Source organism: Pantherophis guttatus, chromosome 2 (genome assembly GCF_059756535.1).
Source record: "Pantherophis guttatus breed Tessera chromosome 2, ASM5975653v1, whole genome shotgun sequence".
Classification (NCBI taxonomy): domain Eukaryota; kingdom Metazoa; phylum Chordata; class Lepidosauria; order Squamata; family Colubridae; genus Pantherophis; species Pantherophis guttatus.
The window spans coordinates 228,654,430-228,679,913 of record NC_142064.1 but is presented as its reverse complement, the minus strand read 5'-3'; the positions used below and the strand labels follow the sequence as shown (position 1 = coordinate 228,679,913).

General features: G+C 37.7%; 1 protein-coding gene across 4 annotated transcripts in view; it reads left to right on the top strand.

Annotated features, from left to right (window-relative positions):
* The window catches only part of IFT122 (intraflagellar transport 122), a 72,269-nt gene that overhangs the window by 26,306 nt on the left and 20,479 nt on the right, over positions 1-25,484 (top strand). For 2 of the 4 annotated variants that reach the window (XM_034431595.3, XM_034431593.3), the window contains 9 exons: positions 2,086-2,226; positions 5,972-6,025; positions 11,257-11,418; positions 15,407-15,573; positions 18,840-19,011; positions 21,722-21,824; positions 23,845-23,985; positions 25,011-25,108; positions 25,372-25,472. In XM_034431595.3, the coding sequence (XP_034287486.2) occupies positions 2,086-2,226; positions 5,972-6,025; positions 11,257-11,418; positions 15,407-15,573; positions 18,840-19,011; positions 21,722-21,824; positions 23,845-23,985; positions 25,011-25,108; positions 25,372-25,472 (1,139 nt within the window). The remainder of the gene's footprint in view (positions 1-2,085; positions 2,227-5,971; positions 6,026-11,256; positions 11,419-15,406; positions 15,574-18,839; positions 19,012-21,721; positions 21,825-23,844; positions 23,986-25,010; positions 25,109-25,371; positions 25,473-25,484) is intronic. The other 2 variants (XM_034431596.3, XM_034431594.3) reach the window with 1 other exon arrangement.

Below are 25,484 nucleotides of genomic sequence, written 5' to 3'. Positions count from 1 at the left end.
AAAAAAAGAAGAGAAACCGAAGAGATACTGCAGGGTTTAAGAAAGTTTTGGATTGAATCTGGCTTAAATTGGTTTGGCTTAACAATAGTTCGGTTAAGAACAAGATATTGCTTTGCAAAAATTACTGATGACTCAGAAGTAGACTCAGAAGGTTTAGAAACATTTTAAAGTGTATGAAGATACCTGCTGTAAGACTGCACAGCATTTTACATTCAAAGGCAGAGAGGTGCTATGGAACATACAGGCCATGTACCTAACATTAATCTGCAACTCTGTAAAAGAAATGCATCTTTTCCTGAAATTGCATTGCAGTCCTAGAGAGCAGCACAATTCTCTGCATGTGCAGAGACATCCGGGCGGGTGAGCAGAGCCTCCTGCCGCCGCCGCTACAGGTTCGCCTGAACTGGGGCAAACCGGTAGCAACCCACCACTGGTCCCTATGTATTCCAAAAATCCTGTCTTTAAATTCCAAATGCTGCACAAGTCTCTTGGGTTATATTTATTACTGTCATTTCTTAATAGAATATTTTTCTCCTTTCTGCATATCCCAATAAGCTGTTTGAAAAAGTTGGGAAAACTTTCATAAGGGTTTTGATAGGGAGGTGAAAATATATGAGAGTATGATGCCTCCTGTTGTATAAACAGAATTCTGTTCACTCATTTTTGGATGTAACTTAATCCTGATAAATTTGATAAAATTCAGCAACCTTGAATAATTTGTAGACGAGGTGCTTAAAAGTTTGTGACCCTTTTTGAATTTTCAATATTTCTGTATAAATATGACCTAAAAGATAATCTGTTTTCTACAGATCTTCAGACATAAAGAAAACTAATTTACAAAATAAGTCAAAAACATTGTACAGTACTTGTTCCTTTATTTATTGAAGAAAATGATCCAAAATACTAAGTGTATATTAAGTTTTGCAAATCATAGATAAAAGCGTCACACAGATGATAGTAAAATTCAGTACAGATGAAATAAGAAGGCAGGAGACAAGAAAAAAAATGTTGATTGCAATGGGCTGCATTTATATCTTCCCATTCTACCAATTTGCTCTCTCTCTCTACCATCCTATACCATAAATACCAGGAACAGATTCTGGGCATGTGGAGGAGGAACAAAAATTGCATTCCATTAACAGATGCCATTTTATCATTGGAACAGATACTTAGTCTTTATTAGATTAGATAATAGTCAGACTTTATAAAATTAATTCCCTGTTATTGCCTAAATAATGGACTTGATACAGCACAAGAATGATAGGGTGTTTGATAAGAGCAGTAAGGCAGTAAGTGCAAAAAATATGGATATAATTATGGATTGGTACCATCATGGCCGTAAGGGAAGAGAAGATTAAAATGGATAATTATGTGGGAATCATTTTTAAACATTAAAAGGCTGCCGTAAATGAGGATAGAGTAATTACATTCTGTTGCTTGTATGAAGAAGAAAACAAACTGCCATCTGTAAGAACAGTTTGGCAAAAGAACAAAATCGCCAAGGGATAACATTGTGGAATATATTCAGTTTTTTTCTACAAAACTCAGCTTGTAAGAAACGGCTGTCAGAAATATGTTTTTAGTGACAATTGCTACCAGAAAAAAAAAATATCCTGATCCAATGAGGCACATAAAACAATATGATTTACTATTCCTAAATCTTGGCAGAAATGGACATTCAAATATGCATCCAGGATTTCAACGATGTACAAACTACATCAAATGTTGTAAGCTGCCTGGAGAGACCTATTTGCAAGTTGGGCAGCTACATATATTTGTTTAATAAATAAATAAATCTTTGCAGTCATTGATCTAGCTAGTGCTACAGAGACTGATTTCCTTAAGTTGATTGAAGGCTTTGGTTGAGTTACATAATTTTACATGCAAAAGAAATGATTGTCACATTATTTATGTTTATTTATTTCTTCATTTCTGACGGGAAGGGCAGAAAATCATTTTGCATTTATACTCCTATAATCTAATGTGAATGTGACATTTTGCCTCTTAATATTTGAAAACAGAAATAACATCTCAATCATTTTATTTTATTATTTTATTTTATTTATTTTAAATGAAAATTTGCAGTCAGCACCTATGTATCAATACTTGGAAAGAAAAATGTTCAAAGAAGCCTATAAGATTGCTTGTTTAGGTGTAACTGATACGGATTGGAAAGAACTGGCTATGGAGGCTTTAGAAGGACTTGAATTTGAAACAGCCAAAAAGGTAAAATTTTGTCTGTGCATTTGGATCTTCATTAATTTCTGTTAAATGATAAGTACTGCTGCATGATTATGAATTATGCATTGTCAATTTTTGAATGACAGATTATTTTTTCTAAATTTAATTTTAAATGTTTAAACATTTCATGGTAAGCATTTATAATTTCTCTTTCAGTTCAAGATTCTGATAATGAAGATTTACGGTAAAATAGATTTAGGTCATCTAGTCATAGTTGCTTTCTGGTTTTTCCGGCGGGGCTGACATCAACCTTGCAAGTCTGAAAATACAAAATTTTATGCCACCATTATTAGCTGCTTGATTCATTACAGCGGGTCCTTCCTAAGTTTCTTTTTCTGAGTTTTAGCACTCAGAGCTCCTGCCTCTCTTGTCTGACTGTTTCCTGGGCAACGTATCTTTCCCCTCTTTCCCACATTCCATTCCATGTACAGGTAAAGAGGTACATGGATTCTAAACATGCCTGAGGAGAGGAAGAACACTTCCCAGCTGCTTCCTACTATGTGATAGAATGATTTTAAGTTTTGTGCTGGTTTCTCTTCTCTAATTAACATTGAAATAGCTGGGAAAAGATATTTATTACACAACACTGAATATTGTGATATTGCTAGGAGTTCCCAACTGCTCAGTCTTAGGCTGCTCAGCTTTATCAAAGTTGCTATAACCTGCCCCTCGAACCATGCACGTGATTATTTATTGATTACTGGTCTTTCTCCTTAAATAGCCTTTGGTAAGCTTAGAAGATGTATTTGGAATTATCGGTAGGTATTATTTAAAATGCAAGAGCTTAAATGAATTGAGATACACATCCTTACTTCTAAAATTGTTGTGGCCCACTAGCCGCCAGTGGAGCTGGCGGCAGAGGTTGGGGAGGAACTTGGGCCAGTCCTGGAATCTGGGGAACGCTCTGATGGATGTTCTGCGTCAGAAGCAGAGATAGAGCCAGGGGCATCCGACATTTCCCAGCTGCCTTCAGAGTTGGAGACAAGATGCACGTATGCACAGAGCTGACAGGAGAGGAGAACAACTGAGGAACGGGCCAACTCAGGAAGAAAGGCACACGTGGGAGTGAATGGCCACTCCCTGGCTGGAGAATAAATAGAAGCAAAAGGGGAATGGTGGTTGCAGGAGACAACAGTTCGTAATTATCCAAGGACTGATAAGGTCTGTTATTGCAGTTAACCCTTGGAAGGATTATTGCCTAGACTTTTCTGTGTGTGAAGGCCATGAATTCACTGTAGCTAAATAAAGAGGGGTTTTTCAGGACAAGGAGTCTGTTTCTTGGTTCTGCTAAGGCTGGGTCAGAACAAAAATGTCCATTTTAACAAGCTGAGACCAACCACATTTTAATTAATGCTTTCTTTCTCTTTAAGAATAGTCTTCCACCAGATGGATTGGTTCCATAATATCCATTTCCATATCAGAGGGAAATTCTAAGAATCGTCTTCTCTTCTCTCCCCTTCCCTCCTTTCTCATATGAGATTTAAGAAAGCTATTTTGGAATTCATAGAGATCATGTAGCCCAGAAGCACTCGGCTCTTGAGCTCATACATCCTTTAGACCAGGGGTGGGCAACTGTGGCCCTTTTACAACCTGTGGACTTCAACTCCCAGAATTTCTGAGACAGCCAAGCTGGCTCAGGAATTCTGGGAGTTGAAGTCCACAGGTCATAAAGGGGCCATATTTGCCCACCCCTGCTTTAGGCATTGCTTCAGTTTCCAGAGCTCCATCCTGTGTTACTGTTCTTCCCATGTTTCTTTCCTCTTCCTTTGAACAACAGTGTTTACACGAAGACAAGAATGAAAGTATGGTAAAGAAGATAAGATTTTTTTTTCTATCTAATTATATTTTTTTTTTAAAGGCAGAGGGATTTAGGATCCCTTCTTTTTCAGGAAATCATATTTATTTGCTTCCTGCCACAACTTCCTAGTTTAGCTCCTCCATTCAGTTTCCCTCTGCAGCACCCTGTGAAAAATGCTGAACATTCACCAATGCCTTTGCCACAACCTCGATGCAAAAGAACAGGACAATTCTTCCTCCTTTCTTATACTGCAGGGTACATTGCTATACGGAAACACAGCCCCTCCTTTCCCTTGGTTATTTTCCTGCTTTCGATCCCTCTCCTATCTACTCTGGAATCTTTCCAGTCTTCCGCCCAGGTGTGCAGATGATCTGTTTGCGTTTGTGCCTGTGTTTATATATACATGTGTGTTTCCCACCCTTGTAACAAAAGCAGCGATTGCAAAACCAATTCCTTTCTCCTTTTTTGAAAATATACATGGCCTTCTATATAAACTGGCTGATTAGGATGAAAGGGGGTGGGGGACACGCTTCCATCCTTCATTACATCGATTCTGATTGCAAGATGTCAGGATTCCAACAATGTATGAGCAGTGCCAAGTGGTGGTGGTGGTGGTGCTGGAAGTAGCATAGAGGAGGGAAAGAATAGTGTCATTATTCTGAGGATAAGAGATTCAATATTTGAGGAGAAAATCAGTTTATTTTAATAGGTTTAATAAACGTTTTTTTCCTTTGCTTCCAGTCCATGCCTTGTCCCAAAGCTACTTTTTTTTTTCCAGAGGGAACTGGACTTTCTGGTTTTTCTTTGAAGACATTTTGCTTCTCATCCAAGAAGCTTCTTCAGCTCTGGGTGGATGGTGGGGGAATGGAGGGATTTATACTCCTTGCAGACAGATGGTCATTTGCATTCTTTTAGCGGGTCGTTAAGGTCATCTGGTGGTTTATCTGTGTCATCAGGGTCAACTGAGTGGTGCAAATGGGTATGGAGCCTTCTTGGAACTGTTGAAAGGACTGTGTTGTAAACTAGAGGTAGATGATGTTGTATCCGTCCCCCTCTGTTGAGAGAGGGTTGTTCAGTTTTGACATAGATGGCCTCTTTGACCCCTCTTTCTAAAAAAATGCAAATGACCAGCTGTCTGCAAGGAGTATAAACCCTTCCATTCCCCACCATCTAATTAGAGCTGAAAAAGCTTCTTGGACGAGAAGCGAAACATCTTCAAAGAAAAACTAGAAAGTCCAGTTGCCTCTTGAAAAAAAACACCTTTGGGACAACCATGACCTGGATGACTGAAAATCTCCGTAGACCATCTATGCCTTGCTCTTGCTCTGTTCCCTCTTTAGAGTTTAGTCCTCACCCACCACATTAAGTCTAATGCTGCCCTACTGTTTGAAAAAGGTTTTATACAGTATCCAACTTTGACACATGAAATTAAATAATATTATTTAACTACCACTTTATACCCTCATACGTAACCTGTAGTACAATTGTCATCCTCCATCATTTCTAGCAACTCACCAGCGATATTTTGGTGACACAAGGCGTGGGGCTGTTTTGCAAGCGTGGTGCAGCTGTAGTGCTACTTCTGTCTCAGTTTTATCTCTGTTCCCAATTGTACAAGAACACAAGTACATTGCAGAGCTTTGGATAGTGCTGGTGCTACTTTTCAATCTCTTCACCATAACTCAAATCTGCATAATTCATCTTACATGTAGTAGAGTCAGACAGATATTTGGTTAAAAACTCCATTTTGTCTTTTTTTTTTTTTTTTTGGCGAAGAGCATAGAACATACAGTAAATCTTAGCGATTGCCAACTGTCTCTAACATAATTTTTGTTTTAGTATTCATAATAGTTGCAAGATGTAGGGAACTGATTGATTATTTACTATGCATGATATTATATTGTTGATATATTTCTTCCTGTGTTTCAGTAGGCGTTCACCAGAATGCGAGATCTTCAGTATCTAGAGCTGATAAGCAGCATTGAGGTAAAAAAATAATGACAATGTAACGATGCCCTTGAAGTGATGTCCCGGTGCCTGGAGGCTGTACGGATCTGGATGGGGAGGAACAGGCTAAGGCTCAACCCATCCAAGACTGAGTGGCTGTGATTTCCGACGTCCCGATATAGTCAGCTGGTGCCATCGCTGACTATTGGGGGTGAATCATTGGCCCCCACGGAAAGGGCTCGCAACTTGGGCGTCCTCCTGGATTCACGGCTGTCTTTAGAAGAGCACTTGACGGCCGTGACCGGGAGGATTTTTCATCAGGTTCGCCTGATCCGCCAGTTGCGTCCCTTTCTAGATCGGGACTCCCTACACACAGTCACTCATGCCCTCGTCACCTCTTGTCTGGACTATTGTAACGCTCTCTACATGAGGCTCCCCTTGAGGTGCACTCGGAGGCTCCAACTGGCGCAGAGTGCGGCCGCGCGGGTGGTGATGGGAGCAACGTGGAGCTCCCATGTAACACCTCTCCTGCGCGAGCTGCACTGGCTCCCGGTGGTCTTACAAGTGCGCTTCAAGGTTTTGGTTACCACCTTTAAAGCGCTCCATGGCTTAGGACCTGGTTATCTACGGGACCGCCTGCTACCACCAATAGCCTCCCACCGGCCAGTACGCTCCCATAGAGAGGGGCTCCTCCGGGTGCCGTCGGCCAAACAATGTCGACTGGTGGCCCCTAGGGGGAGAGCCTTCTCTGTGGGGGCACCTACAATCTGGAACGAGCTCCCCCCGGAGATACGGAGGATCCCGGATCTTCGCACCTTCCGTCGCGCTCTTAAAACGTTTTTATTTCATCAAGCGGGCCTGGCCTAAATCTTCTCCTTTTTTAAATTTAAATTTTAAACACAAATTTTAATCTGTTTAATTATGGGGTATTTTAAAATTCAGCCTAAATTATTTAATTTGTTTTAATCTATTTTAAATTTTGTATCTCCGTGTTTTATCCTCTGGCTGTTCACCGCCCTGAGTCCTTCGGGAGAAGGGCGGTATAGAAATTTAATAAAATAAAATAAATAAATAAATAAAAAGATGAGTACAGAATGCTGAGTACAGAATTGATCTAGTGGAATGTTGAAGGGGGAATAGGTATGTTAAAGAGTAAAAAAAAAAAGGTTAAGAAAGTTTTGACCTGTAGTAATGAGGGGTGCATACAAATAAAACAATAAAAAAAAAAAAGAGAGAGACATTGAAGGATTTTGTGAAGCAGACAACTGACCACCTCTAATGTGTGTGCCATTTTTCTCCTGGGGAAAGTATTGCCTTTTAGTTTGCATGAATGATTACTTCTGTGTAGCTGGATTATTTTTTTTTCTTGTTGTAGAGGGTAAAAGAAGAAGGAGAGAGGAGAAATTTGAGAGTTTTCTGAATTAAGTTCTGTAGTTTTTGCTACAGAAAACACTTAAGAAAATAATATAGGAGTTGTTATGCTGGGTGGATAATTGTGGTAAAAGTGGACCTCTGTTTTCATCTTCAAAGTCAAGAAAAAATTCTGTGTGGGACAAATTCTGAATGTGGAGCTGATTGTTAATGAAAATATTAAGTATGCTTTAAATCACTTTAACTAAATCATTTATCTAATGTCTTACGTATTGCAGTTTATGGCAGTTTCGGGTAAGAGTTGTAAAATGCCCAAAGAATTGGGGATAAAGGCTTACAAGTTGGATTCACTGTTTTTTTTTAATGAAATATTCTTAGTTTTCAGTGCCTTTCAGAGGACTGAAAGATACAAGCATACTTAACAGTGAACAGAATAACCCAGGTGCTTTACTGATCTATTTTCCTGATTCTTAATGGCAAAACAACAACAACCAGGCAACATTGTTGAGGCCATTGCTTTTAGAAGACTGTGAGTGTCCTTAAAGTAGCAGTCCACATCACTTGGTTCTGATAATGCTTATGCATACTAACATGCCATATATGCATTAAAAAATTACAGATAATTTTATGTCATGGTAGAAACCTACTAGTGGTTCATTCATTTCATGGCAGGTCACAACAGATCAAGATTTCCATTTCTTTCACTGGGGAGAATGCTGGTGTTTGAGGAGTTTTGTAAAGTTCCTTCAATTTAGATGGAGGGTAAAATCCAACAGTATGAGTCTTCCTTCTTTTAGCAATAGCAATAACATTTAGACTTATATACCGCTTCACAGTGCTTTACAGCCCTCTCTAAGCGGTTTTTACAGAGTCAGCATATTGCCCCCAACAATCTGGGTCCTAATTTTACCGACCTCAGAAGGATGGAAGGCTGAGTCAACTTTGAGCCTGGTGAGACTTGAACTGCCTGCAATCAGTAGAAGTAGTGTTTCTAATCTTGGTATAGAGAAAGCAAAGCCTCTTTTGATTTTGATCTTGACTCCTGATACCTTTATGGACTTGGCAATGAAGTTTTCTTTGAAACAGTACAGAAGTGGTTTGTCCGTCATGGTTGTTTCCCGGTCATTTGTTTCTCAGCAGTTCTGTTGTTTTTCCATGTCCTGCCAGAAAACCCATTATACTTTACATGGTTGAGGGATATTTTAAAAAGAATTCTTATTGATATCTGACAAATGAAATATATAAACCAGCCAACCCTCCCAAAAGTTCCTGATTGTCTTAGATCCTAGAGGAAAATGGAAATTATTATTGCTAATTTAACTTGAGTGGCCACCCAACTCTAGTGGACTCCGAATGTGCACGGTGAAGGTAGAAGTTGTTTTAAGGATTGGGTTTTCTTTTCTTTTTCTGGACAACTAAAATTGGCTGACAAAAGAGGGCAATGAGGACACAAGCCTAGTGCATCATTATTTTTATCTTAATGGTTATTTTGGCATTCATCCAGGAACACTGTTTGACTGTGTCAGACTAAGCCATGGTCACTTTCAAGTATGAGTATTTATTTTCTGTTCAGAGTTCAAGTTATCAGCCACAGTTGATCTTAGGAAATAGTTGTTGAACTCCTGGAGTCTTGCAGTCCAGTTTTCCACTTGGCTATTGGGTGGCATGTGAGATTAAATGAGAAGAATTGGGATCAGGGATGTGTTCCACCAAATACATCATAAACTTCTGTTTATTGCTGTTCCAGTCCCCATGAAGCGCTTTCAAGGGATTGAAGCTGAATGTTGTTTTATATCTATCATTTAAATCATACAGACCATTTATGTTTCATAGTACATGGTGTTGATCTGCAAAGCACCAAATCTTCTTTTGTATTATACTCTTCACTGATGAATATGTCAAGTGTTTTTGATATATAGCTGCTTTCTCCTGTGGCTGTTTTTAAAAAAAGCTTTAAAATATGTGTGTTCACTCTGGCTCTTTTTTTAAAAAAAGTTTTTAATTGTCTTTGTTCTCTTAGATATTTCCATTTTAATGGACTTATTTTAAAATGGTCTAAACATGATTTTGTGATTTGGCATTCATTTTAACACATTTGTATTACAACTCACCAGAGAAAGATCATAGTCATGAAAATGATGGTAAATAAATAAAAACATCAAGTTTATTAAATAGAATATCAAACTAGTTTTTGTGTCTTTAAAAAAAAATCTGATGGCTTAAACTCTTTAAATCCCAGTTTGTGACAAAGGCTTAGATGGGTAAAGCTTTTCTCTTCTTAGTCAATAATTTTGAATATTTTTCAGTCTTTCATGCTCAATCGATTGATACATGGCATCACATATCCGTGTGGATTGTATTTCTTTTCAGATTTCCCCTTGGACTGTTGTAGATAGAATCAGCAAGGGCAAATTGGCTGGAAGAGTTATATTTGTAATTACTGCGAATATTGAGTTGATGTTATTTCTTAGGGTTTAGGTATAAGGGCCTGATCACCTATAGTTTTGTGCATCATTTATATGAATATATTGTGTGTGTGTGTACTCAAACACACACACACACACACACGTGCTGGGCTACAGTCCATTAATCATATGGAACGGACTATAGCCCAGGACTTGTGCATGTGTTTGCGCGCACACATACATGCGCACAATGTATTCATGTAAATGATGTGCAAAGCTATAGGTGATCAGGCCCTTATGTCTAAACCCTAAGAATGAAACTATAATGAAACTGGTGATCTCAAAAGAACAGAGATTTAGACCATCTCTGAATCCTTTTCTCCAGTCAGTATCTTTCATTGCAATTAGTATCTGAAAATTCATGTTTCGGGTAACAATTCTTTTTATATATTGCATACCCCATTTTAAAAAGGCAATATATTTGTCTTCCATTATTTTTTGCCATTTAAATGTCATCTATAAAGAAACGAAAAATATTTTCAAAATGAAATTAAGATGTTATAATAAGATATCAAATATTCCTCTAGTCTGTGAAATGTTTGATTTCTGCTCTCTTTTTGCCTTCATTCGTGTTTGATTTCTACTCTTAGTTCAGATGAACCTATGGCTTTATTAATGGAAGATTTTTTTTTATCCATAGTGTTGAGATATGATGCAAGTTAATATTTAATAGGATTGTGACTTCAAATGAGTGAATTTTAAGGAGATATATAGGGTTCCTAATAATACTAAATGTCAGCTCCCATCAATCAGCCTTAGTGGCATGGCTAGCAGAGAGAAAAGCTGGAAGTTATGGTTAGCACTTTCTGGATGGCAACAGATTTTCAGCAACCCTGACTTAGCTTAAAGAAGTTCACAAAAGGACATTTTCCATTCACCCTCTCCACTGCAGTCTTCTGACAGCTTCCTAAAATTATTAGATCTAGTAGGTTATAGAAGACTTCTGGGTGAAGGGAATCATTAAATATATAATATTTATTCATTTTGTTAAAGAAATAACATTAAGGATGAAATCCTTTGAAATACATACACACGCACATGCATACATAAAATATATACTGTGTACGTGTGTGTGTTCAAAGTATTATTGCCTAATTAGTAACATGTTAATTAAATGTGATTTGAATTTTCTTATAAAACAGATGTTTTAAATAAGATTTTTTTTTTTTGCATTTTCCTTATTTTTATAGTGGGGTGTTTTACGGGTTTTTCTGGAATGTTACGGGTAGGTGAAAAGAGCTGGAAGACTTAGTATGAAAAGCTTTCAAGCAGTGCTATTCATGTCAAAAGGTCTAAGTTGGTTTATATGCAAGTAATCAGTTTAAAAGCTTTGTGAAACATAGCTTAATATTTTCAGATGCTCTAGCCTGTCATGTTTCCTGCCTGATTATATTCACTAAACTATTTCTATCCTTTATTGTGTTATTTTTTAAGGAAAGGAAGAAGCATGGTGAGAACAACAATGACCTGTTTCTAGCAGAGATTTATGCCTACCAAGGAAAGTTCCACGAGGCAGCCAAATTGTACAAAAGAAGTAGCCATGAAAACCTAGCACTTGATATGTATACAGACTTGCGCATGTTTGACTATGCAAAGGTATGTGTACGTTTTTCCTGGGTGTTTATTCTTCCTTGGACTTGGGGTCCATGAATCAGACTGTTCAGTTCTGTTACGCACATCCTCTTTTATGCCTATTCAGAAATCTCAAGGAATAACATTAGCCTCTAAGGATAAATTTGATGGTATTATTGTTTCTTATGCATCATGTAATATTTGCCTTATGTTATAGCATGAGTGTTGCAGTCTATTGCCTAGGACCACACATGTCTGAGCAGCTTTGTCATTTTAAACTTCAGTTTAATAAGGTTTTTCCTTAGGAAGGATGAGGCTAGGACCCACACTCTTTTATTTTTGCTGCCAAGGCCTTTAATTATTGTGGTCAAACCAGGATTTTGGATGTATTTGAAAGAAAATTATAAAGAATTATGTAACAGATACTTCCACCAAAAGCATACAGCTTTTTCGTCCTAAAAGAGTTCAGCCGTATAAAAGGTAAAGGTAAAGGTTCTCCTCGCACATATGTGCTAGTCATTCCCGACTCTAGGAGGTAGTGCTCATCTCCCTTTCAAAGCCGAAGAGCCAGGGCTGCCCGAAGATGTCTCCATGGTCATGTGGCCAGCATGACTAAATGGCAAAGGCGCACGGAATGCTGTTACCTTCCCACCAAAGATGGTCCCTATTTTTCTACTTGCATTTTTTATGTGCTTTCAAACTGCTAGGTTGGCAGAAGCTGGGACAAGTAACGGGAGCTCACCTTGTTACTTATATATCAGTTATATATATGTCTTTTAATTATTATATATGAAGGCTAAGTTTTATTATTTTAAGGGAGTATTTAATTTACAACCAGGAACTTAAGAAAAAAGTGAGACCTGAAATACTATTATTCTCCCACTTTTTTTTTCTCCCATTCAATCATGTCTAATTCTCAGAGACTGCCAAACAAGTTGCCACAGTTTTCTTGGCAAGGTTTTTCAGAAGTAGTTTACCATTGCCTCCTTCCTAGGGCTGAGAGAAAGTGACCAGCCCAAGGTCACCTAACTGGCTTTGGGCCTAAAGCAGAGCTAGAACTCATAGTCTCCTGGTTTCTAGTTTGGTGCCTTAATCACTACACCAAACTATACCCCACACAATTGCTTTTTTCAAGGCAATAGGTACATTTTGTCCATTTAGGATACTATAATCCAAGGCCATCCATCTTGAAGCCTTCCATATATGTCAGCATAACCACAGCTCTCAAAATTCTCATAAAGCAGATAAGAAAAAAAATATCTCTTGCATCTTTGCATTGCCTAAGATTTTTTTGTTCACTTTCATCTTATTTTAGTATGCATAAACAAAATTTGTCACCAGTCATGACTCTTAAATCTGCTGGACTTTGTAAACTAGTACTTGGAAATGCAACAATCTATACCACTGTAAACCTAACTAAAAATACTGAGCAAACAGGAATTAGTCTGTGGTCCTTTGCATTGAATTTTGTGCTAAACATATATTTTTGTTTCATTTGAAGCATATTCTCCATAGTTAAGTAAATAAAGTCCTAGATTTGCATACAACTGTATGTACAGTATGCAACGGACTTAGATAAACTGACTTTGTTTTTCCTGAAGTATGTATAAACCAGAATGGAATTATGCCCTATTTCAGTAAACTCTTTGGGGCAATGAAAAGTATTGCATTTTAAGAAAAGGATGGATCAAATATGTATCCTTTTTCAAAAAGAATATATAAAATACATTAGATAGATAGATAGATAGATAGATAGATAGATAGATAGATAGATAGATAGAAAACTTTTGGTTGAAAAAAATGTGAGGAAAGCAAAGTATTGATGAAAATGCATTATTACACAAAAGTATAGTTAAACATGCAAAAGTACTTAAAATCCTAATATATCGCATATAGTATTGCAATAACAATTTTGAATTAACAGTCTCTGCAATGATTTTTGTTTCCTGTAAATAAGATTTGAAGTTGTTTTTATGTATGCCTGAAAACTGAATTCCCAGGGACAAATAAAATTGGATGGTATTTGAAAAATGTGACAGTTTTATGTGCGGATGAGGGGACTTTGGAAGTTTTCCATGATATTTTTCTTATCAGAATAAGTAAAACTGTCTACTGGATAGTATCACTAATCACTCATTAAAGATTAAGCTTATCCATTACTGAACAAAAGCATTTCCATGTACACACATAGATTACTGAATTTTGTTCTTAGGGGAAAAGAAAACTCATTTGAAATGCAAATTGCATTTATATATTGGAATAACATTTACTTCTTACAAGTTCCTCTTAAATATTTGGCTTAAAATTGGCAGGTCTATGTATGGTGATACATAAATTTAACTCATGAACTAGAAATCTGCCATTATGCTAATATTAGAATGTTAGCATTTCTAATGTCCACTGAAATTTTCCGCACATGGGTAAGCATCCTTCAGCTCAGAGAACTTGTGGCAGTTATGTTTAGGATGTAAAATGAAATATTTTGGATGATATTGCAAATAAAGTTTCCATATAGGAACTATTGATATATTTTATGTATGCAAAACTGAATAGTGAATTGGGGATATTATTTATTACGTATTAAGGAAAAAGACAGTTCGATCATACTTAATATTTTTCATTGTGCAAATTTAATCAGAGCTGATTATTTATATATCTGTATATAATAGGTGCTTAATTTTAATTTTGGTGTCAATTTACAATTACTGCTGGATAATTATATCAAAGTTTACCTGTTCTTTCAAATTTTCTTTATCTTTATTTATTACTAGGCCAGCTAGTCTTATGCTGCTGGAGTTGTAAAATCTATCTCTTGAGATATAGTAATTATAAATATATCTGATCAGTGGGATATCCTTTAATTTAGATACAGTTCAAGAGACTACATATGCATGTGACTTTAATTTATTTAGAAATATTAATCACATATTATTTTCAACTCACAAATAATTGCAATCCATGAAAGTGACATTTCTCCTTATAATTCAGTTACCAAATCCAATTATACAGGTAAATATTGTGTCTCATTTCTTGATTTGGCTTCCTGACAGTCAAAGAAAGCAAATGCCCTTTTTAAGTGGACCACTCAGAACATCAGATTCTTCTAAGCCAGGGGTGTCAAACTCACATCATCATGGCATCGTCATGTGACGTATCACAACTTTTTCCCTTTCACTAAACTGGGTGTGGGCGTGGCCAGCGCATGACGCATCCAGCCTGTGAGGCGCAAGTTTGACAGCCCTGTTCTAAGCAAAAATATTATTTTTCCAAAAACTTTCCTAGAAGTACTTGGATTAGAGGTGCTCCACAGGGTCCTCTCCAATGTTTTAGCAAGCAGTGCTTCTCATCTCATCCCTGGTTATGGTAGAGACTGCATTTGAGACTTTAGCATGCTCTGTTTTTGAGCTACTACCTTTTGAGAAAAAAATATTCCCACAGTCCAGTACTCTTCAGAACCACTGTTAAAGGAGCTCCAGTAAAACATTACGTTACCCTGAAATTCATGGGTCAGATGCAACATTCCAGCCTTCCTAGTTTGCTAATTCTTTCCATAAGTTGCTGTTAAATACGCAACATGTTTTTATTCAGATTCATGATAAATCCATGGGCAGGTTGTGAGAGTGAGCATTTTAAAGAATAATATCACTAAGTCTTAACTTTACTCAGAAAAGTCATCTTTGGCAAATTACCGAAAGCAATCAAAAACCGATGTTTCATTTGCATTTTCCCCTCGAGCATCAAAATAAAATTCTGCTTTTCTACAGATGACTTTTTTTTTCTGTCTCAACTTTGAAAGCTTCCCCCTCCACCCCCTTTCTTTGCGATAAAAGTCATGATTAAATCAACAGTAATCAAGTGATTTAGACATTTCGGCTTTTCTTGTTTGCCCTTATTAGTATAGTATATTGTAAATTCCAGTTTAGTTAACCCATCCCCCACCCCAGTTGAAACTGAATTGCAACTGCTAATTGAGGCAAATGCTTAATTAAGAATATTTCATTTACTTCTTCAGGAATTCCTTGGGTCTGAGGACCTCAAAGAGACAAAGATGCTAATCACAAAGCAAGCAGACTGGGCCAAGAACATCAATGAACCAAAAGCAGCAGTAGAGATGTACATGACTGCAGGGGAACATTTGAAGGCCATAGAAATCAGTGGAGATCAAGGCTGGGTTGATGTGTATGTCTTGCTGCTTTTCCGAGAAATACGCTATTATGTTTTCAAGAGAAATATTGATATTTGTTTCCACTGTTTACTACAGGTAGTCCTTGACTTATAACCACAATTGAGCCTAACATTTCTGTTGCCAAGTGAGACATTTGTTAAATGAGTTTTGCCCCCATTTTACGACCTTTCTTGTCACCGTTGGTAAGTGAATCACTGCAGTTGTTAAGTTAGTAACACGGTTGTTAAGTGAATCTGTCTTCCCCCATTGGGGGAAGGTGGCAAAAGGCAATCACATCAGTGGGGGGTTGCCCCTGGTTCGCACCGGTTCTATAGAACCGGTAGTAAAACCAGCGGGAGGCTCCGCCCACCGACCCTGACGTCATCAGAACGCTTCTGTGCATGCGCAGAAAAGCACGCGCATGAGCGAAGTGCACGCGGCCCCGTTGCAAACCAGTAGTAAAGGTAAGTAGAACCCACCCCTGGATCACATGACTGCAGGACGTAACCATCAGAAATATGAGTTAGTTGCCAGGCATCTGAATTTTAATTATGTGATCATGGAAATGTAGCAGCGGTCATAGGTGTGAGAAATGGTCATAAGTCACTATTTTTCAGTGCCATTATAACTTTGAACAGTCATCAAATGAATTGTTGTAAGTTGAGGACTACCTGTACTTTATATTGAAAGAGGGGAGAACTATGTGGTAGGGACTCGTATTTTAGCCTTTGTGAAAAAGTTCAGAAGTCTTTGAATTAGAACTTAGCCAAATGTCTTACATGCTATACAAATTAATAATATGAAACTATTCAAATAACTGCCCCATATCCTGAAAAGAGACTTTTCAGCCAATTTTTTTTTTTTTATTAAAAGGCATGAAATTTTGTGAGCTACAACATACTTCATCAGATGCAATGGCATGGCTTCAGATTGATAGAGGAATTACATTTCAATGGCAGGAGAAGGAGAAGGAAGACAAGATGGTTATGCAGTTGCAAGCCACATGTGAAACAGATTACAATTATCAATTAGCAATCGTAAGGCCATTATGCTTGTTGAGATCTTCTGAGACAGCTGAAACCTTTTGATGTATATGAGTTTAGCAATCTCTTGCTCAATTGTGCTATCAAACCTTTCTTTTTTCTAAAATAGCTACCTTGAGATCTATAATGAAGTGCTTTGGGAGTTTGAAATGCTTCAATATTACTTTGTTCTTGTTATGACTCCTGGTATTAATTATTTTGTGCAAAGATTGTTTTGTTTGTCCTATGTAGAGACCAGAGGGGGTACTGCTGTCAGATGAAGGCACCTCTCGTCTTCTGTATGTAGTTGTTGGGGGCCTGTGGCAGCTGTGATAGCTGACCTGGGACAATGCTTTCTCAACATTTACCCCTCCCTCCCCCAACCTTTTCTTTACTTGAGATTCATTGATGACATTTTCATCAATTATTCATCAATTTCTATCATGACTTCAACAACTTTCACCTCATCATTAACCTTAGCCTTGAGTTTACAGCAGGGGTGTCAAACTGGCGGCCGAGAGGCCGCAGGCTGGATGCATTATGTGCAGGCCAAGCCCACCCTAGCTCCATGAACGGAAAAAAGTTTGTGATACGTCACATGACGGCAACATGACACCACGAGTTTGACACCCGTGATCTACAGAAAAGGTTCAACTCCTTGATACACTGTAAAAGGACATAATAGAACACAAATGTTACAACACAATGTTATACAGGAAACTGCATATCACAAGGCACATTTCCCTGCTTTCCGTTTCCATCCTGAAGACATAATCAAGCCTGTCAGCCACATAATCAAGCTTGCTCTATGCTTCAATTGCTTTGTTCTGACAAAAACAGTCAACTGAGGGAATTAAACCAGGAACTCAGGAAATTGAACTACCCACTCAACTAGATCAGTAGACAAATCAGAAGAGGAACTGGATTCCCAAGGAGGAAAGTCTATTAAAAGACACAATAGTAACAGAATACTACAGGTCACCACTAGTTTTCACCTCATGAGCCAAACCACTCAAACACATTATTAATATGCTATATCCCATACTGGATAGTGATATTTACATTCTCTCATGCATGAGGTGGCAGGCCTATGCTTTCAAACAGTCAACCACCCAACCTGAAGTACATTCTCACAAGCAACGAGAAACAACAGGACAATGATGCTCACATGGAAATCGGGCCTTCCAACAAAGCCAGATGCCTGCTTTGCTTTCATGTGTAAATCACCGTCGTAGGTTATCTCAGGAATAGTTTTTTAAAAGGTATTAGTTGTTAATTGATCAGGTATTTGGAATTTGTTTCATATATAACTACATCTGCATAACCACCTTGTTTCCCCTTATTTTCTGCCTACTCAGTCTATAGTCCCTCCCTTGCATCTGATGAAATGTTATCGCTCAGAAAAACCCATGCCTTTCAATAAAGTGTACTGTAGTCTGGAAAAACTGCTACTAGACTCATCCTGATTTTTGGTTATCTTATTTATTTATAATAAAATATATAAATTAAATAAAATACTAAAAATAAATACTAAAATCCTGATTTTGGGCTACCACAGACTATCGGAGGTCTCCTATAAGGCCTGCATCTTGATGTGATTAAAATGCTCATGATGTCTCTTTCAGAACATTCTTTTGTTTGTTTAGTTACATGCTTCTTTTCCAAAAGCACAAGTTCAGAGTTGCTCTCCGCATTTACACAGCTGGTGCCTAGGACAAGCAAGTAGAACTTTTCAGAAACATCATACAACAGTTGCCACCTTAGAAACAAATTGTACTATTCAAGGTCAGGCATAGTAGTAGAGTATCAGTCAGTCAGCAGATAAAAATGCCAATTTGCCTAACGTTGATTTCAGAGGCTTCAGAGCACATTTCTGAAAATGTGGCACATTTTGACTGTAAGATGTTGGTCTTAAGATTTTAATAAGATTCCATAGAGTCCTTTAAAAAGACTTGGAGGCTTCATTGAGCCTGCAAATTGTGGAATCTAAATAGAGGGTCTCTGCTACAGACATTAGAATGTGAATTTATTTAGTTAAGAGCTTTTGTCCTCCAGCAGTTCCAGGTTTGTGGCTTGGCAAAGAACTGCTGGAGTATAAATGTAAACAACTGTTCAGCTGTTTGCTTGCATCTCTGGCAGCATCCTGCATGTTTGTGTATGTGTGTGTGTTCGTGTATGTGTGCATGTGTATAGTAAGAATTAGGAAGACTTGGAGACAATAACGGGGCTAGATTTCTTCTTCTTTTTTAAAAATTAAGATTGATCGCTATTGCTCGAAAGCTGGATAAAGCAGAACGGGAACCTTTGACAAAGTGTGCCTATTATTTTAAAAAGTTATTGAACCATGGATATGCTGCAGAAACCTATATCAAGATTGGTGATCTGAAGGCCTTGACACAGCTCTATGTGGAAACTCAGCAGTGGGATGAGGTAAATGCAGCTCACTTTCAGGGAATAATTTATCATTTCTGGGTATTGATGCCTATGTAGTCTTAAATCTTTACATTGTGTGAACAAAATTCCCCTTTCTATTTAAATTGTGCATGCATTTTAATGTGTTTCAGTTTGCAGACAGGTCCTTCACTGCAGATTCCTTGTTCAGGATTCTGGCTGATCCGCATGCTCTCATACAAAATGCTCCATTATGTTCTCATCCTTCTGATTTTCTGTTCTATTTCCTCAAGAGATACACAATATTTATTTAGTTTTTAACATAAATATTGTGTTGGGGATCATGCAATATTAGACGCCTGACTTTTATGTAAATTAAGCCAATAAGACAGCATTTAAATACCGAAATAGAGTAGCCAGCATCCCCTCCCTTTAAACAGGAAATGAAGATGTTTCAAGACTCAAGATCCTAAACACTAAACATCCTGGGAGGGAAAGGGGAATCTACTTCCATACATCTGCCTTTAGGTAGAATTAAATGTAGTAAACATCTCCAAGCAATTGTAAGCATCAGGATAGATAATTTTTTAGAGGTGTGACAAAATTATACATTAACATAGTAACCTAATTGTAAATAAATATTTTTTTATGAAAAGATCAGAAAGAGGTCTTGTACTATACTTAAAGGGCGTGCCAAATAAAAATATTACTATATTACTAGACAGAAGAGACGTGGAAGCAAGGTAACCAGTCATAAAAGTTAATGAAATCCTGTATCAGAAATCTGGTCTACTAAATTTTTACAATGAAATAAGCTATTCTAATCCAATAAGGGAGCCAGTTTGGTGTAGTAATTTGAAGCACCAGGCAAGGGACTGGGACCCCATCAGTTCTAATCCTTCCTTACCTGCAAAGTCAGCTGAGTGACCTTGGGCCAATCACACACACTTGGCCCCAGGAAGCAGGTAGTGTCAAACACCTCTTGCCAAGAAAACTGCAGAGACTTGTTCTATATTGGCCAATGGGCAACAGTACACATTAAACAAAAAATAAAAATGGGAATTGTCAGAATTTAGATACCTAGTGAACAAAGAAACAGCCACCTTCTTGCCAAAAAGACTTGTGTACAGGTAATTCTTGACTTACAACAGTAATTGGGACCAAGGTTTCTATTGCTGTGCGATGTAGTCATAAAGCCCAAAGACATGTGACCATATCACTTCGCAAAAGCACTTCATGTTGCCATCATTATCTGAATTCTGACAATTGTTAGCCAAGTACCCACCTCAAACCATGCCATTCTGGACTTGGTCCCACACAGCCTTGAATTGCTGTAAGGGAAGGGACTGCCTCCTCTTCAACTTCCCTCTCATCTATCTCCCTCATCTCTGCCTTTTTGATTGCCTTGCACCCTAGATTGGGAGCATCTTGGTGCACTGCAGCTCTGGAGCTGCAAGAAGCCCCTGAATCACAGTGCAGTATGAAGCTGCACTGCCCCAGAAAGCTCCAGTTACCCCAGTATGCAGCCCAAAGCCACATTGCCCCGAGAAACCCCAGCTGCCTCAGTAGCAAGGCCAAAACTACAACCATCCCTGCAAGCCTTAGCTGCTCCAGTTCAATTCCAGCCACGCTTGCCCTCATCATCCTGCAACATCCCTACTGCCCTGCACTCCATTGTCCTAGCTGCCCTTTGCTGTCTTCTTGCTCTTGGTGCTGATGAAATTTACCTGCCTTGGCCCTTTGCACATGAGGCCATCTTCCCCAACTTTTGCCAAGAAATATCTATGCCTGACCTTGGGAAGAAAGCTTTCTGGAGCCAGCATCTTCCTTGAAAAGAACCAGGACAGGCAAGCCAAAGCAATGGGAGCAAGAAGACGGGGAAGGTCAGCTAAGCAGCAGTGGCCATGGAGTGCAGCGGTCCAGAAGTGCAGAGATAGCAGGAAGTAGGCAGATGGGGGGAGTCGAAGTGCCCCTGCAGTCATAAGTATGGGCAGGCTGCCAAGGGCCCCAATTTTGATCAGGTGAATGTGACCGTAATGTAATGGCCATAACTTCAGGACCAGTGGTAAGTCCCTACATGCGGTGCCACCATAAATTTGAACAGTCACTGCACAGATGATTGTAACTCAGGGACTACTGGTACCTGCGTTTGCAAAGAAAAGCTGGCAGGAATGCCAGAAGGAGATGGGAAATAGTCTAGCCATCACAGGCAGCACAAAAATGCTAAGCAGAGCAAACTGGTCAGAGTCCTCATGGTTTGTTTGGGCTTCCTTCCTTAGGGAGTGTTTTAGGGAGACTTTGTGTTGTGTTGTTAGTCTGTTGATAAATCCTCCTCTTTACATGGAGAGGAAAGCCATTGGATTAGATATGAATCAGCAATCAAAGAATCAATTTGCTATCCACATAAGCAGTAGCACAATTAAGATCCATTTTGCAATAATGATGTTTTAAGAATAAATCAATCAGTTGCATGGGAAATTTGCCATCTGACAATTTCTTTAATTGTGAAGGATATAGATAACCTACTGAGCTGTGACATTAGCATGTTAGATGCCAAGGATGGCTGTTCAGGGCTTGATTAATAAGGCATTATTACTGGCTGACACTAAGTAGCACAGCATACATGTTTAAATGTCTTAGTGTCTGCTACAAATAAATCCTGAAATCTGTGAATTTGAAAACAATAATATTCAATTGCATTTTTAGACTGTAATTATTTTCCTAAGCATGAACTTATTCTGTACTTCAGGCTTTTGCTTTGTGTGAAAAGCATCTTGAATTTAAAGATGATGTCTATGTTCCATATGCTCAGTGGCTGGCAGAAAACGATAGATTTGAAGAAGCTCAAAAAGGTAAGACTATCTTGCTACTGCTACTGTCAATACTGCTATTATTAAGTTGGATTAATCAAACTTTACTAGGTACTTCCCTGAAATTAAAAACAAACACAATGTTCATTTGGGAGATCTGTTAATATTTAATTTCAATAGAAGAGAGAATATCTGTAGCTCAGAGTTGAAGTGACAAGAGTCATTTAGGAGAAATGGGTGGTATAGAAATTTGATAAATAAAAATAAATAAAATGTTTAGTTCTTGGTACTCTCTGAGCATGATTGCAGAAGTTGCATTGCCCACCTGAGTAATATAATCAGTGTGAATGAGTGTGGAGTTTGCTATCAATTTACATAAAAATAGTTTTCCTGCTAGTTTTGGTGTGTGTGTGTGTGTGTGTGTGTGTGTCTTTCTCTGTGGTGGTACCTTGTTTAGGGTATTGTTTTCTGCCTAATCCCTACTTATCTGAGTGTTGGATGCTGATGGGAATGTGTCCTTGTTTCATTTCTTTCCTAGATTTTTTTATTGTCTCTTTTGAATAGTATATAAATGTGGTTTATCTCTATGTGTCTGTTGATGACTGATTTAACATTTTAATTAAAAGACAGAAATCATCTAAATGATCTAATTGATATATTAATATTCATGGAGAAGTTTTTATTTTAATTTATTTTAATAAATCAGTTAAGAACAATTGGATTAAAATAATTTATTACAGTATTACATTTATATCTAGCAAAGTGTTTCTATGCATTCACATACATGGTACCTCTTATTAAATGAACTAAAGTTAGTATATGCTCATACTTTTGTGATTAAAGGGTATCGTAAATATGAATATTCATATTCTAGTTTATCAAGAGACTAGTGTACTTGGGAATAGCTTCCATATTTTCTGAGGTACATTTCAGAATCCTATTTTATGCACTTTATATAGAGCAGCAATTTCTGTATGATATACATTTTATGTATTCATTATAAACATGCCATATGTATCTGGAAGAACTTGAGAGATCTAAGTTAGGATTTGAAAATTGCATGGTTTTCCTCTTTTTTAAAAGATATTTTTGTTTTGTTTTTCAGTTTAAGGTTCTCCGAGCTTACATCAAAGGGCTAGTGCATTGTATTTCTTCAGTTTTCTGATAATTTTGTGTGGAAATGCTGCTGATGTATAGCATTTCACTGCTAATTCATAGCACTGTCATCCTAAAGGGCATGAAAGCAATCCTACAGCTCATAAAGCTATCTGCATTAGTATGGGATACTGTGACAGAGTTTAAATTGCAAAGGGATTCTTATTTTTGTAGCAGTTTGACTGTGAATACAAGGCATAATGTTTAAGGGAAAATAAGTCACCGCTGGTGTGGAATGGTGTGTGTCCTAAATTCCTGGGTTTATATTGGTGAAAGGATCAGACCTAATTTTTATTCTTTTTGCTGGAAAGCTGGCCTGTGAAACATAGTCTGCCATTCTGTAATTGCCAGGAACGCCTAATAGATTTAGTCATTTTGCTTTTAGTTGTGAAGTCAGTACAGGCTAAACTTAAGTATGTGCCCTTTTTCACATCAAGGTGACTTTAGATTTTGCTGATTACCTATAATATTGCTCTGTGAGAAGACATTAATACTGATTTTATTAGCCACTTAGCTTGAAATATCCAATCGTTGTTGTCCTGGCTTTTACTATTACCGTAATAGCAAGTACAATTCATACTGATATTTGCCCGTCATTTGTTTCAGTGATACTTATTGGGAGCCAGGAAGAGAACCTTGCAAATGACTAGAAATTGTGCAGCTTCTTTGCTTGATAGATTATGCATTTAGGAAGCTTGTGGGGGGGGGGTACCACAAAACCCACAAGCCTTCTATTTAGAAATATATGTAGCACTATATTAAACTTCCCTGCAGAGTGTAGAAAAACAAAAGAACATAATCCCTTTGGATGCTTTGTTGTTGATGTTTAGATTTGGTGCCTTTTCTTAATTTTAGTCAAGCTCATTAGCTTAATCACAGTTTTCTTTATTTTGACTCCCCTTTGTAGCATTCCATAAAGCTGGCAGACAGACTGAAGCTGTTAAAGTGTTGGAACAATTAACTCACAATGCTGTGGTAGAAAGCCGATTCAATGACGCAGGATATTATTACTGGATGTTGTCCATGCAGTGTTTAGATATAGCTCAAGGTAAGGAAATGCTAGTAAGTTTACTTTATTCGCGCATGAAAATAGAATATCTAATATACTCTTGAGGTCTTCAATGAATGTTCTTTGGGAATTGCACGATATAGGACCTCTGGGGTGGGGGAGGGGAAGTTGGGAGAAGTTCTTATCAGGGCCCAGATGATTATCATAATCTTATTTTTTCATATGGTTGAGAATACCTGATCAGCATAGAACCCACTTTCTATTGAAGTTCCTGCTATGTTCCCACATTTTCTGTCCTTCCATAGGTGACACAAGCTCGTGGGAGATATTGCCTTTCCTTAGTCATCTAACAGTTTTCTGAAAGAGACAGTAATCATTTCTATAGTTTTTATATCACAAAACTGGGCCTGAGCCAGAAGAAAATAATTTGTTCCATATCTCTTAACTAACCTGTGGCTGAGGTTTAGTATAGAATTAGGTTCAAGTAAGTTTTTACCATTATAACATGGTAGATTGAAGCAGACTGGTTGTCTTTTATTATGTGACACTATGCAAACATTTCTTTATTTTGCAAGTACACATAAGATACAGATCAGTCGTCTCTAGTACACTGAGCTGAGATTACAGCTGTTCTTCTGTTCACTTAACTAGAAATATCTCCCTCTGAACTCAGCAGGATTATCTTCTAAGTAAACATATCTGCCAGTGTGCTAGAGGATAGCAGATAATTCCAAAGTGCTTTTTAAATCCAAATGTTGAGTTGGAAGATGCTGTTCTCTTTGCTTGTAACTTCTGCGGTTTGATTTTCAAGAACTGGAAGGCAAATGTATTCCATTGTTAGCCATAGTACTCAGCTATGTTCAAATGATGTTGCAGTGCCATTTGCGCCTTGATTTTCCTGTTTTTAAAATACAAGATTTCATGCAAAGTTAACTACAAAAGCTATGGTTGGAGGCACATTTGTTTAGGAGCGTTAATGCAAGGCTCTTTCAGCATAAGTCTTTCATTATTGGGTTGGCATCTATTCAGAGGTTTTATGCTGATATTGCCTTTCCCTCCCTCAGACAATGAGGAGCAGAAGACCGAAATGTTAAAGAAGTTTCGCCACTTCCAGCACTTGGCAGAACTGTATCATGCCTATCACTTCATCCACAAATGCACTGTAAGATATTTACATAGTTGCAATTCACTCTTTGACCCTCAAACGTTCATGAGTTAGTTAACTGATGTCATATTTGCTTTTAGAAGCCTGCTGACATGGGGAGACTGTTGTGAGGTTGTCAGCACAGCTAACTTCTTTTGTTTATTTATTTATTATTTATTTATTTATTTATTATTTGTCTGTTAAGACTCTTACCTTGATATTGCTGCACTTCAGTGTGTCAGATAGAAATTTGAGAATAAACTTTTATTTTTCCACTGCAGGAAGAACCCTTCAATCACTACTTACCCGAAACACTCTTCAATGTGTCTAGGTTTTTACTTCATAGCCTTACCAAGGAAACTCCTTTGGGAATTTCTAAAGTGTATCCTTTGAA